The 15,065-nt window shown below is 40.1% G+C and overlaps 2 protein-coding genes across 2 annotated transcripts; both read left to right on the forward strand.

Moving 5' to 3' along the window:
- The first annotated feature begins 356 nt into the window (after window positions 1-356).
- Window positions 357-1,904, forward strand: hmx1 (H6 family homeobox 1). The gene is made up of 2 exons (XM_037260838.1): window positions 357-750; window positions 1,085-1,904. The coding sequence occupies exons 1-2, from the start codon at window positions 516-518 to the stop codon at window positions 1,660-1,662; spliced, it is 813 nt and encodes a 270-aa protein (XP_037116733.1). The 5' UTR covers window positions 357-515; the 3' UTR covers window positions 1,663-1,904.
- Window positions 1,905-2,850: 946 nt separating this feature from the next.
- On the forward strand, window positions 2,851-4,587 carry hmx4 (H6 family homeobox 4). Its single transcript, XM_037260052.1, has 2 exons — window positions 2,851-3,195; window positions 3,306-4,587. Exons 1-2 carry the CDS (start codon window positions 2,889-2,891, stop codon window positions 3,866-3,868), a joined length of 870 nt encoding a protein of 289 aa, XP_037115947.1. The 5' UTR covers window positions 2,851-2,888; the 3' UTR covers window positions 3,869-4,587.
- Window positions 4,588-15,065: the final 10,478 nt, after the last annotated feature.

Below are 15,065 nucleotides of genomic sequence, written 5' to 3' on the forward strand. Positions count from 1 at the left end.
ATTATTATTTGCGTTCACCATTATAATCGGGTCGGCCATTTCCTTCATGAAAAAGTTAGGTATGAGAACTTGGAATGCAAAAACTCCAACTCCGACCGTTTAAAGATCTCAACGCTGCCTTGTGTACACAATATGTTGGAGAGATGGATGCTTCGTGTGGATCTTCATTCGTGATTTGGATTCTAATTGACCCAAATATGGACTGAGCAGAGCCTGCGGGGGCTTTTACAGTAGCAACAGTCACTGCACAGTGTAACGATACAGCGACTCGCCTTTCCTCGGAAAAGCCCATTTGCTATTGTGCTCGTCCAATCACTGGATGGCCCCCAGTGCACGCCAAGCGCGCGACTGGACCTTTCACTGTACAGTAGTGCTTGTCCGTCGCCCCGTCCCTGCAGCGACTCTCCGTCCCAGCACAGCAGAGATGCTTCACGTGCCTTTTTGGACTTTTTGGACGCTGTTTTAACGCTTAATGGACTCGGGATCGGTTTGATTTTTTGCAAAATTTGGAAAACATGCAGAAGAAGCTGATGGACACCCACACGCCTCTATTGTCATCACCGAGGGCGTCGTCTTTTTTCATTGAGAATCTACTGGCGTCGGGGCCACACGAGCGGGATTCTCCTTCCGAAAGCAGCCGGTATGGAGCTGCGGCGCGCTCGGACTCTGCCAGCCCGGTCTCGCGGCGCGGCGTCATAAGCGCGGAGCCGCTGGTAAACTGGTACCCAAGAGTTTTGACTACCCCGTGCAGTAAGTATCGCTCAAAACGTCGTTTAAGATAAAGAGCAAAATGAATGTAAGGATGGAGGTTGCAAAAAATCGTATTGCACTCACACACGCGCACACACACACACCGCTGATAAATTCTGAAACAGCAAAATAATCGCTCCTTCTTGTACACCTGTCAGAGAGCGTCCCAAAAGATGGAAATCAATACATAACTTCTATCACGTTTGCATCAGAAAAAAACAAGCCAATCAATAGCGTATTTTATAAAGGTGACATTGCACGTTGACTTGATTGCTCATGAATGCATGCATGCGCCAGGGCGAGAGGTGTGCAAATCGTTTCATTTTGGTCTCAGGTCCATCTGTTAACACGAGGTCCGAGGACCACTGCTGCTCGGTGTCGACCAGTGACAGAAGTTCTCCCGCCGTCTCAGAACCGATTACAGACGACAGCTACGAGTCGGACAGGAAATTAGGGGACGGCAACCTGATTGATATCCACGACGAAGCTCAGAGTGGCTTTGATGCGCCCCCTGACTCGAACACCACCAGGAAGAAGAAAACCCGAACTGTGTTCAGCCGAAGCCAAGTGTTTCAACTGGAGTCCACCTTTGACATGAAACGGTACCTGAGCAGCTCGGAGAGGGCCGGCCTGGCCGCATCACTCCACCTGACAGAGACCCAAGTCAAGATCTGGTTCCAGAACCGCAGGAATAAATGGAAGAGACAGCTGGCGGCGGATCTCGAGACTGTACACATTCCCAACCCGAGCCAGAGGGTGATAAGAGTCCCCATTTTGTATCATGACGGACCTCCTGCAATGGCTTTTAATTTGAACGGACATCAGGTCTTCTCGAACTCTATCGCGTATCCCCTGTCCTCCCTGGCCCACTCCATGAGCATACTGAGGTCGCAGATGAGCGGCTTGGTGTAAAGTACAGTATCAAAGTATTATTTCGATATTTCTACGACAATAAGTGCAATAACACGCAATGTCACTGGCAGTCGCAGATAGCATTCGAAGGAATCAATATGACACAAAATGAAGTCATGTTTGTGTGTAAAGTGTGTGTTTGTCTGCTACTGCCAACATAAAATAATAAACCGAGTGCCGTGTACTCTGTTTGATAAGCAACTATTTTTGCCAAGATTTTATATTAAAAAGACATACACGTTTTCAATGTTATCATTTTTTCCACTCAATAAATGGATACAAATACTGACTTGTTTTTACTCTGTGTTTTCACTGCTTAAAACGCAATTTATTAAATAGCAAGGTTTAGGAACTAACTTTCAAGTAAATATTTTATTATTATTATTATTAATTATTATTATTATTACTACTTTACAAAGTCAGAATTATTGTTTTTCAAAAATCTTTTTTGACCGCAGGATCAGAGAAAATTTACAAAACAGGTTACAATTGTACTGCACTGTTTTAATTAGGCTCAAATGGGTATATAAATATATTGCCGTTTCCAATAATTATGTTTATTTAAAGCTGTTGTGTATGAATGGAGTTGCAAATAAAAAAGACCTTTATTACCAAATAAATCAAGCAAATCAGCAAATAACAGTGGCATCTGAATTGGGATTAATTTTTTTCCAAGAAAATCTTACACTACACCCAGTCTGAATAAAAAGTTTAATTATGTCCTAAGGCATGCATCTGCACAACCAAATGGGATAATATGAAAGATCAAATGTCTTTCTGGGATAATTCTGTTTTGAATATCACCATGCAGTAACACATATGACCACGTTTCTAAAATTTTGGGTGCCTTATTTAGCAAAAGTGTTAGAGAGCATCCGTTTTTCAATTTTATATTTGGAAGAGTTGAGCAAGTCACCGATACACGATCGCACGCACAGCACATGTAAATGCATACACTTTAAAATATATATCTATTAAATGGGAAAAAAAATCCCTCCTGAAAAGCGAACAGCAAGTTTTGATGGGGAAGATGTAGCTTGGGCAAAGCGAGGAGGGGAGCTACAGTACAACGCTCTCGTTCTTGTCGCATCCCTTTGCTGTGATTGGTCTACACCGCTTGTGGTTTGGACCAATCGGCGCGAGCCTGTAGTTCGCCCCATCCAACGTGATGTGAGCGCTGACATTACACACTCAGACTCTCCAGCCAAGCAGCGTGTGCTCAGTGGATGCTGCTATGGTGTGTACACCATCGACACCTTAGTGCTTGCGTTTATCGAAGAAGAGAAAGAAACAAAGGGGGAGTTTACGCATTGGAGAATATGAGTAAAGTGGACGCAACATGTCGTCCCAGCGCCTCTCTCAAATTCACCATTGATAACATCCTAAATCTGAAAACAAGCGGGCGCGCCAGTGACAGCTGTCATCCCCACGGAGAGCACGATGTCTCGGCCACGGCGAAGTGTAAAGGCCGCATCCTGCAGAGCAAACTGGAGGGACCCGGAACCCAGCACAGGCAAGATTCGGACGAAAGTGGTAAGTGATTATTTGATTCCGATCACAACAACGCATCACACGTTATACGCACAATTTCGGATGACACAATCGGATAGGAGGTTCAAGTAGTTGTTGTTGTTTTTCTGTAGACTTTTCCCACGAGAATAACCGGGCCAGCGACTCGGCCATCGACAACGGTCGGGCTGCGGAGGCGCGCTTCGAGAGCGGAGACAGCAGCTGCGATGACTGTAGCTCCACCACCACGACCACGGAACCTCTTAAAGCGGACAGTCCCACGAAGAAGAGTAAAATGATCACGAAAAAGAAAACGCGCACCATTTTTTCCAAGAGACAGATCTTCCAGTTGGAGTCTACGTTCGACATGAAGCGCTACTTGAGCAGCGCGGAGCGCGCCTGTCTCGCCAGCTCTCTGCAGCTCACCGAAACGCAGGTGAAAATATGGTTCCAGAACCGTAGGAATAAATTGAAACGGCAAATCTCGAGTGAAATCGACGGACCAGTGAGCGACTTCCCGGAGACGGTGAAGCCCGTGGTGGTGGGTCAGCTCCCCGCCTTGTACAAGGAGAGCAGCCTGCTGGGGAGGTGCCTGATGCCCATGCCATTGCCCGTCGTGTACCCGGGTTCAAACACGCCTTACCTCTGTTTCTCCAACACCAGCAAGTACTTCAGCCTCTATGATGGGGACGTATGACGCTGTCATCAAGCCTGCATGTGTAAACAGACACTTTTGTTAGTGCCAACTTAAGCATTTATGGCGTTAAGCCTACAGTATACAGTTCAAAGGGTCGGACACTGGCCCTTAAGTGTTTAAAAGAAGGCTGTAAGTAGTAGGAACATATCACTTTCAAATGAGCTTCCTTTTTTTTTTTTTTTTGTATTATTTATTTATTAGCCTGGCTTTGGTGTAGGCCTAACACTTAACACCCGAAAAGAGAACATAGCAGGCCTAGCAAATGGTAGCCTGGCCGTGCATGGCCTATACATTTTCTTGTTTACATGATAGTCCACTATCATTGTTATTATCATTATTAATATTATTGTTATCTTTATTATTCTCAACAACAGCCTATGCCACCAAAGAAATTAATATACCTTGCATGCATTTATAATATCATAACGACTTTTGGATTACAGAAATTATATGTATTTAAATGAATGTCATTAACATTTTATTCACGCATGTCCATTTTTTTGTCCTTAAGTATCTTACACTTACGTTATTTTTACATTCGCCTTTAGGCTCATTACAGCATTTACTGCAACTGTAATTAAAAACTCTTTATTCCCCCAAAACATTTACCACTGATTCAGTAATTTCAGGTGACTTGTTGTCTTTAACTCAGCTCTTAGTTTTATTATTTACGTACATCAATTATGTTTTCGATTTCACATAAAGACAGGTGCAAAATATGGTTTTGTTCTCATTTAACAGTAGTGCATGCACACTTATAAACCTGGCATTCAGTGAAGAAGAAAGAAAACGTTGATGTGATTAGGTTTTATTTAAAAACCTGTAAATTAGATCTACCTAAATTTTGGCTAATAGCCAACCATTACTTGCATGTGACACATCTGACCATTTTCTTTCATTTTGATGTATTTGTAAGGAGAAAAAAGGATGAATATTATTACAACTATTTGAAAGAAATGATTGACAATAAGTAATGATCAAAATCCATACATCTGCATTTATAATAATAATAGTAATAATAATAATACATATTGAAAAAACACTTTGCTCTTATTTTGTGTTGAAATAATATGAACAATTTATACCATCAAATGAAGCATCTTGGAAAAGAATTATCCAGGTAATCTTCACAGACATACAGTACACTACCCTTCAAAGATTTTGGGTCACTTAGAAATGTCCTTATTTCTAAAATAAATTCACAAATTTTCAATGAGGATAACATTAAACTAATCAGGAATACACTCATTGTTAGTGTGGTAAATGGCTATTGCAAATGTTTGTTTTTTGATGCAATATCTACATAGGCCCATTTCCAGCAACCATCCCTCAAGTGTTCTAATGGTCCATTGTGTTTGCTAATTGTGTTAGAAGGCAAATGGATGATTAGAAAACTCTTGAAAATCCTTGTGCAATTATGCTAGTTTTCATGGAAAACACTAAATTGTCTGAGTGATCCCAAACTTTTAAACGGTAGTGTATACTGCCCCAAATATTATAAATACGTGACATGGGAGAAGTTGACCTCTAACTCTAATGCAAAGCTATTCTGTAGGAAAACTATGAGCTGTAGCTTTGGAATATCATCAATTTAGCTCAATTAACTAGTGCTTAGCCAACAAGAATTCTGTACACATGAGTATAAGGATACAATTTAAACTATAAATCCTACTCTAGCAAGCTAGTTTGTATAACCTATACAGTAAATTAGCTTTAAAGCACAACATTAAAAGAACTTAATATTCTATCTCTACTTTAAACAACACTCAAGTACTTTTTAATGTTGTTCTTTTTTCCTGAAGACCTCCTGCCTTGACTTGGAAGTGCATCTGACCCCATCAGTGCAGTCCTCTGACCTCCAGTGCACTTTGCCACAACACTTACACTCCACGTGTCATGCTAGCTCCACTCTCTTCGATTGTATATGCAATCAATAGACAACAAGCATGCAAGCAATATAAATGGTGAAATCATTCTATTTATTTTATAAAAAGGAAACATCTTAATGCATTTTAAAGCTATCAAGCACACATAGTATATAATTTGTTGTTGATGCAAATGCATCTAAACACTATTGAAGTGACAGGGAATATTTCTGATTATTTTAACAAATTATAACACAACTTTTATAAAGATGTCGAAGTAAACAAAGCGACAATAACACTCACCAAGGAGTAAAAAAAAAAGTGCCAAATGTGTGCATGTGTGAGGGTGTGTATAAAGTGGAAAAAAGGAGGTCGGCTATGTCCGGCAGGCTGTCTCCAGTTTAAGAGCTTCACTGCTCACTACCCACAGTGCTTTGAGACTATTCACTCAGACAGCAAGAGGGCATATATATATATTTTTTTTTAATAGGAAAACATTACCTCTAAAATATAATATTCAAGCAACTTAAAATATGCATCGCAAGAATTTACTATACCAGGCATGAATGACTATACTCTTCTAATTGCTGGGTAAAATATTACCAAAATGCAATAATGCTTAATATTATACAAGCACATATTTTCATTATTTAGTCATTACATCCTTTTAATCCGAGTTTGTTTTTGTAAAGTGTACTCAGAGCCCTGACTTTATATGTACTGTATGACTCAATGAAAGTTAAAAAAAAAAAAAAAAGTGCATAAGGGAGGGGGAGCTCAGTCAGAACCATTTGATGAGTGTGTGTTTGTGTTGGAAATAGTACGATCACGTTTGTATTTCTACACGGGTCTGCGCCTCTGTAAAGATGAAGTCTGGCTTCTCAGAGGCAAGGAAGTGCTGTTCCTAATGGTTGCAGAGTGTATCCAAGAGTGACCAATTGAGTGTGTGTGGGTGCGTGTGTGTGTGTGAGTGTGGACATTATGCCCGTGTAAAAGTTTCTGGCAGCCTCTTTCTGCATGACTAGAGGGGGGGGCCCTCCTCTCTCTCAGCTCGGCCGTTTCTTTAACCTCTGTTGACCTCTTCTAGTCATCTGACAAAGGTCGTCACCCAAGACTAATGGAAAGACTGTCCCCTCAACATATGTTTGAGAGACAATAATATTCTCACCACAATCTTACAATGGTCTACACAAAGCAAGCAAAGCCTAACCTTTTCCATACACTTCACAACAATGGCAAGTCTTGTTGCAACACACTGTACAAACATGGTGGACATGCTGCAGTGAAAACATTTGGTTTAACCTCTGACGTCAAACACAGTCTCTTTCGGCATGCTACTTGAACCTCATAATTAGAATCCAATTTTCTCAATAGAACTAAGGGAAAATAAAATAAAAGGTTCCAGGGTACATTGGGATGTTTGTCACCCACCAAAGTCAAACACCATATGTTCAGTTACATGGTTGACTTCCAAGTTGTTGTAGGACAGTGTTTCCCAACCTTTCGTGAGCCAAACTACACATTGTACATGACATGTCACTATACATCGCTGACATAGAGAGACGGATATATAAAGCAAACAACTCATATTTGATTAATCAATTGGCTAGGTATTTTTAAAACAGACCCGCAGGTTACTCATGTGGTCCTTTGAGGCTACTTGGTGCCCAGCCACCAAGTCAATGATCCACGTTCTACGGCAGGGGTGTCAAACTCTTTTTTTTGGCGGGCCGCATTGTAGTCATAGCTTCTTTCGGAGGGCCATTATGACTGTCAACCCAAATAAATGTATGAGCACCACATATTATATACAGTAAAAGCTACAAAACAAACTGACAAATAACTAATTCCCAAATCAGACGAGTAAAAACTGGTCAAATATTTAAAAAATATATATTTAAATATTTTAAAAAATATATATTAAAAGTGAAGACAATTTGCAATTCTAGTAAAGACACACGAATTTGATGCACAATTTGTCTTCGCGGGCCACATAAAATGATGTGGCGGGCCGTATCTGGCCCCCCGGGCCTTGAGTTTGACACCTGTGTTCTACGGTAATGTTGATTTGTCTCCACATTGAAAAAAAAAACATTTTGGTTTGATTGAATTCAGACATGTACATCGGTTTTGTATTACTGATGATGTATGAGGAAAAGAATAGAAAATTACGTCCGTTGACCACATTTTAAACGTGCAACTGAAAGCTAAGTACTTAATTCTTCTGTGTAATTGAGACAATAATCAGTTACCGCTGGCTGGAAAAATGCACAAAGCAATCCTCTCAAAAAACAGTAAACTAGTTGCCCGCTAAACTCAATTTTTTTATGTGTAGGGTGAAGTTTAGTCAACCCCTTACCTGCTTCACTCTCAGTTCTTGACTCACAAATCGATCAGCAACTGTGTTAGATTTGTGATTGACATCCAGCAGAATTAACTGGATAAAATAGCTATGAATGAACTAAACATGACATCAAAATTAGCGGAATGTGTTGCAAAATGAGTGTAACAAAAAACAATTTAAATCGGAAAATCAGTTTTAATTTAATAAGAAGCGAGTGCATCAAATTGCACCAAATCACATGAATTGAACCAAATCATTCTGATTTAATCTCTGGAGCTCCCACATTGAAGTCTCGATCGGTAAAGAGAGCAATATTGTAAAGTTAAAACAAGGACATGAGTTAAATATTCAGCTGGCTATCATTACACAGTTCCTCTTTGCCTGGTAGTCATTCATACTAACCAATAAGTCACTGATCAAACAAATTTGTCTGTTTTGTTGAAAACGTCAAAGCAAAACAAAATTCCATTATACATGCTTTGGATGCGCTCACAAGAATCCGGCTAAATGCATGAAAGGAATTTGACTTGTGGAAGCAGCTTTTTCTATAAAAATGTGATAAAGAATTGAATTGTATGACTTCAGGAGCATTTATATTTGCAGGTTTTACCGTACTATCTGGGCTAGACAATGTTATTCTCAAAAATGTACATCAGGTGGATTGTCTTCTAATTATAGTGCACAGGATATATCCTGCAAACGAAAAAGAAACATATCTGAAATAAGTGATTTGGTCTATGTGCTCTTTATCAGACATGCTATGGATTCTCTGGTGTGACCCAATACACCAGAGGGCAACCCGAGAACGAAACGACATGACACAGCATATAGTAAAGTAAACAACAAGGCTATTAGTTAGAGGCGGAAACCTGACACAGGAGCTCTGCGTATGTGTCACACTTAAAGACTGTTTGATGGCCTATTGATCTGCTGATTTAGGAGAACCCCCCCCCCCCCCCCCCACACACACACACACACATGCCCCCGTCCCCCTTCTCCATAATGCAAATTGCTTGAGGAAATTGAAAGATAGCAGACGGAATGGATTTGGATGAAAGCAAAGTGATACAGAGGGGGATTTGGACCATGGCCAAATGCTAATTGCTGAGCAAGCTAAGTGAGAAAAGAAAAATAAATAAATATAAATGCTTTTAGAACTGAATGCAGTTGTTGAATTATAATAAATATGATAGATCATGGATGTAATTAACAAAGTGTGGGTTACGCAAATGTTTGGCAGACATAAGGCAAAGTGAAACATCCAATTTCACAGTAAACCATCCCAAGTGTAAATTCACACTTCAGTGAAGTCACAGGATCGACAGGGTCCATCTTCTGGGAACAAAGTGCATGTCATGACAACCACTGTGCTCCTGCACCCCTATGCACCTGCCCGGTGACCCCTTCTATTAAAGTTTTAATAATAATAATAATAATAATAATAAAATATAGGTAGTATAAACTAAAATTGAATTCAAGTTTTGTTTCCCAAATTAAAATGATGTTTTTCTATTTCATTTCAGTGACACATGGCGCATGCGCACGCATACACACACCAAAGCCGTGTATCAATTAAACAGCATCGTGTTCAATGCCCTCCCTCATGTCCTGTCCCCTCAGACACCCTTGTCAGGATAATGTGCCATTAATCTACCACTGAAAACACATTATTGGCCAATCAATAGGTGATAGCGGGGGGAAAGGGAACAGAGGAAAGAGGAGAAGCAAGGAGATGGACAGGAGGCAGGGGAGGAATGCTCTAAGTCTGGGGGGAGGCGTTTGAGCTCCACTATACGGACATGGAATACTCTGTGCGGTTTCATACTAAATGTCAATACAGGTCCATTAACAACAGATAGAGTTGTCAAAGTGCCCAAACTCTTACAAGGATTGGAGACAGGTGGGGCAAAGTGCATTAAAACCACTAGACAAATCATGTTTTTGTAATAACCAATAAACTAGTACAAATGATATTCCATCAGATGAATAGACCAAGAATGGCACATCAAATTCAACCAACATTTCATAAAGACAAAGGAGACAACAAAAACCTTAAAATTAAGTAACAAAATTTAAGTGATGGTACGCATCAGATCTTAACCAGAAAACAAAAGGGACGTAGTGTTTGTTACTGACTGAGGAAAGAAAAGTCAGAAATAATCACTTGAATCATGTAAGACTGATGAGACAACATGCGACAAAAAGCAGATGGACAAGCCGCAAGCTTAGACTTAGAGTTCAACATCACCAAGGCCAAAGAGAGCAAGACGGTGGAAGTCCAAAGTCGTGAAGGCGTTCTTCAATGTGAGGGATATCCACTGTGAGTGTTTCTCAAGGCCAGATAATCAACCAACAAATCAATAAAGAGGTCCTGTTTGTTGCTTCATTCTTTGTGCAAGAAGAGGTGAGTGTTGTGGCAGGAGCATCTGACAGTTCCTGGCTAAGAAGAACATTGCTATGGTGGACCAACCTCCTTACGCACTCAACTTGTCTCCTTGTTATTTTCTTTTTTTTTACTCTTTCCCAAGCTCAAGGGATTCACCACTGGGACCCATTTTGAACGTTATCAAGATGACCAAGAAAACGAGTCCTTCCTTCATCACAAGAAGGCAGACAAGGTTGGGAAACAGCGTTAGGCTCCAAGGGCATTACATCGAAGGAGAACACCTGCAGTTTGTATTTTGGACTTCAAACATAGCATTTGCCAGGTCAGTCCTGGAACTTTTAAATATAATTTGGAAGCATGTGAAGGGAACCTTCATTTTTGTCCCTAATTTAAAATTGTGTAATTCTATTGAACTGTTAAAACAAAGCAATGCCTGAGTTTTATCTCGCAATATTGATTGCATTTATTTTCTTTGAATGACTTTTGTCTGTTTCAAGTTATTTTAGTGACTGTTTTGAGTTTTCCTCTTTAAAGGAGGGGTCGTATTAATATACCCTACATCTGTTCAGTACTTCTGAAGAGATCGAAGTGTTTTACAGGAATGCCATGCAGCTGGAAATGTTTTTGAAGCATGATTTCATTTGAGGGCAGCACAGTGGTTGACTGGTGAGCACGTCTGCCTCACAGTGCAGAAGCCGTGGGTCCGATCCTTGTGAAGATAAAGCGCTTCGGATAAAGGATGAACTTATTTTGATGCATGAATAATTGTAAAACATTTAGGCTTGTGGTGGCCGATAGACTTTTACATCACTAAAAGGAACAATGGAGATAAATGAAACAACATATACATTTGGAAATGTTTTTATCATATTTATATATATATTTTTTTTAATTGATATTTTATTGATATTTTATTTTTTGTTTTCACAACAAGTAATATGATAAGACCTTGTGTAGTGGTTAGATGCCCTCAACTGACCAGCACTCGGGTTGCCAGCTCAGCACACAGCGCTACTGCAGGACCAATGACAGAGTCAGGGGAACATAAAACAATGCATGAATACAAAAATAAAATAAAAAATCAAGAGCGTTCCTATTGGTCCACTAGCAGTGTCTTGATTTCCAAAATGTTAGGCCGATCAATAAAAGTGACATCAAACAAAGCACTAAAAGCTAGCTCAGGTACAAAATGCTCACACATGCACACCAAAATGGCAACTTACAACTTACAGTACCACAATTCACACCTCGTTAGCCATGTACTACGGGATTCAGTCAGCCAAAGATAAGGAGGGCAAACCAAGCAATGTGCATGCATCTGAGCTGACCTGCATGCCTCTTTAGTGAGATGACAAACCGGAACACCCAATGACTCTTCAGGGAAAACAAGCTGCACTGAAAGCTAGAGCCCAAACAGTGTGATGACACTGCTACATGCTGCACAGGTGACCCATGAAAGAAGTTCCAGAAAACCAATTTCCAGAGTACCAAAAACAATTGCCTTAACAATGAGCACAGTTGGTCACTAACATTAACCAAGTGCATATTACAGTAACTATAATAACTCCCCCAGGAAGTGCTGCAGTATGCTTGAGCAAGAAAATGAGCCTCTAATTGCTCCTGATGAGCTCCACAGGGCTCTGTTAGATGGACAACAGAAGGATCAAGCCAGCAGTGTTTTGCCAGATAGGTCTTGTGAAACCCAGGAGACCACAAACTGATGTTACAGCTCATGGTATTATTGGTTAACTAGTAGGTTGGAAGGGAATGTATTTAGCCCAAAATTGGGGGATTAGTGTACGTTGGGCATCCGTTTTTTTATTTATTTATTGTATTTATGTTTTCTCATTACAGTTTAACAAAGCTTCTACTTTTCTGGATTTTGGATTAAGTTTGGTATGTTTTTTCATCCAGAGGTCAGAGCTAAGATAATTTACGCAAATACCATAATTGCTGTGACGTATCCTTAATGTGTAAGGTCACAAAATGGTGCACGAGAGAGATAGTAGTTTGTTTAATTCAGCATTAAACTTAGTTTAAAATAACTAGAAACACACAGTCAGTCATTAAAATCCCTATGGCAGAGGAAGCATTTATCTCAAAAGAGGTCATGTCTGCTCTCCACTGTCTGTTTGCTCAGGTTTGCTTCGCCTCAGAAATGCGCATCGAAAGCCAACGGCAGTGCAAAATGTCTCAGGATCATGCAGTCTCAGTATTACAGTATGACATAAATTCAACCCTGATTCGCTTCTATGAACAGATAGGATAATGCACTCTTAGGGAAATATGATAAGGGAACTTCACAAGCTGTTATTGAAATTATTGATATGGATGACCCCCACCCAAACCAATACGGGGCCCAAAAAAACCTGAAAAAAAAATCTATTTGTGCATTTATATAGGCAAATATTGTTACATGTATATATTCTATAAGAGTGAGGCCCAGTAACCTGGAATGAAACCTGGACACCGGATGAGTAACTGAGAAGCCAGGATTTCGATAAGCTGGTCCACATGAATCTCAGCAAACATTGTTATAAAATGATCCATAGGGGCAATGAAAACTGCCACAACTGAGATTTTGTGTGGTACAGTGTTGCCTCGCTACTTTGCGATTCAGTTATTGTGGATTCACTTTATCACATGTTTTCACTGGTTACCATGACACCCTGCAGTTTTACGTCACATAGTTTGTTTTTTTTTTTGAAGGGAAATTGGTTTTACAAATATTTATACCGTGAAATATATATAGTACATAAAGTAAAACTCTTTTTGTGGAAATGCACTTGGTGGGTCTCTATCTTGAAACGTACCACCCACAAAAAGGGAGTGTATACACCTTGACTCAGACCTCACCTGTGAAGTCAGCCAAGCAAGGACTGCAGCCAAATGAAATCAAGTGCAACAACCTTTCATGGAAAAGTATTCATTCAATAAGACATGATCCGTTTTGAGGTAAACTTGTGCAAAAGCGTAACAGAATTCATAATTAAGTGTTAGTTTAGTTCGCTCTCTCACTCCGCAAGGTCTGTGTGTTTTTCCCACACACTTCCTCATACACAACAAACACACCTCTTAGCCCTGAAGTGAGTGGATCTCTCGAGAATTGTGCTCCCCTCTGGCCAGTTCTGGGGATGCTCTAAGTGCTCTGTAATAGTCAGCAATCAGCGCTGATGGATAGAAACCAACGTCCAGCCCTCAGGAAAGAAATATAAATAAGTAAGATGAATAAATAAAAGCCTCATGTCCTCACAACCGCATATTGCATTGGGCATGTGTTTTATAATGAATATAGATTGAGAGGTTGAAATATTTATAGTTCAGGGGCCGTGTGTGTGCATGTGTGTGTGCATTTGTGTGGTAGTGGGGTGTGAACAGACATCCTAAGTGGACAGGAATGAATAAAGAAAATTCTTCCTGTGGAAGCTTCCAAGCAATATTTGTTTGTGATCGACGCTTGGGACATGCTGTGTGGGACATGTACACACACACCTTTGGAATTCCGATCGTTTAAAAACCCAGAGTGATGATAATCTTTCTGGTTTCATTTGAAGCTTGCTATTCACCTCCAATGATGCCATAAATAATATAAGTTGTCCACTGGTCCATTGAAAGGTGTCTGAGGAAACGTGGCTGGTCATGAACAGCCTGGGGCCCAGGTGAGGAGTAACTGCAGGAGACTGAAGAGAGACGAGACATTGTCCGCGACATGAACAAACATGAGCAGAATCACCAAGTGTTTAAGAGAAACAAAACAAAAAATAGTAGTGGAAGTGGACTTGAAATGAATGGTAGAGTTATAGAACAGGATTCACCAACCATTTTACATTGTACATGGGATCAACTTCGGGAAAATAGATTGAAAATTGTATTATCTTTTTTTCTCTGTAATCCAATTTACTGGAGCAAATTCATAGTTGTGAAAAATGTTTTTATTGGCAACAAAAATATATGTAACCGGTTCTTTGGAATGCCCACTGCAATTGCAGATGTGCCCACCTCTTTCATTGCTTATAAAAAGTCTACACACCCCTGTTCAAATGCCAGTTTTTGTTGATCTATAAACACGAGACCACCGCAAATCATTTCCCACAACCCAGAATTGAAAAGAAAATGATATCGTTTTCCTAAGGCAAGTAAAAATCATCAACCGGCTTAATGTGATTGCACAAAGGTGCTCATATGTGGCTGTGTCCAGAATGAACTGACCACATTACAATTAATGTTAACTAATAGTCATCACACACCTGCCAGCATTTAAAGTGCCATTGATTAACCCCCAAAAAAGTTCAAATGTTCTGGTATGGCTTTCCTGACATTTTGGTAGTCACATCTTACAGCACAAGCAATGGTCTGTAAAGACCTTCCACACCATCTAAGAGATCTAATTGTTTAAAGGTGCCAGTCAGGAGAATGGTAGAAAATAATTTCCAAGGAATTAAATATAATAAAGAAAGTGAAGAAATCGTACAATATGGCTCTAAAATGACAAGAACTGTCTATATTTGATGAAAAGGCAAGAAGAAATCTGGTCAGTGAGGCTACCAAGAGACCAACAGCAACGCTGAAGGCGTTTCAGGAATTTCTGGCGAGTACAGCCTG

This window comes from Syngnathus acus, chromosome 1 (assembly GCF_901709675.1).
Source record: "Syngnathus acus chromosome 1, fSynAcu1.2, whole genome shotgun sequence".
Taxonomy (NCBI): domain Eukaryota; kingdom Metazoa; phylum Chordata; class Actinopteri; order Syngnathiformes; family Syngnathidae; genus Syngnathus; species Syngnathus acus.

Excerpts from the sequence above, each read along its gene's own strand:
- hmx1 (XM_037260838.1), top strand. The coding sequence starts at position 516 with ATGCAGAAGAAGCTGATGGACACCCACACGCCTCTATTGTCATCACCG. Across the intron at positions 751-1,084 it reads AGTTTTGACTACCCCGTGCA|GTCCATCTGTTAACACGAGG; the intron begins GTAAGTATCGCT and ends TTTTGGTCTCAG.
- hmx4 (XM_037260052.1), top strand. The coding sequence starts at position 2,889 with ATGCTGCTATGGTGTGTACACCATCGACACCTTAGTGCTTGCGTTTAT. Across the intron at positions 3,196-3,305 it reads GCAAGATTCGGACGAAAGTG|ACTTTTCCCACGAGAATAAC; the intron begins GTAAGTGATTAT and ends GTTTTTCTGTAG.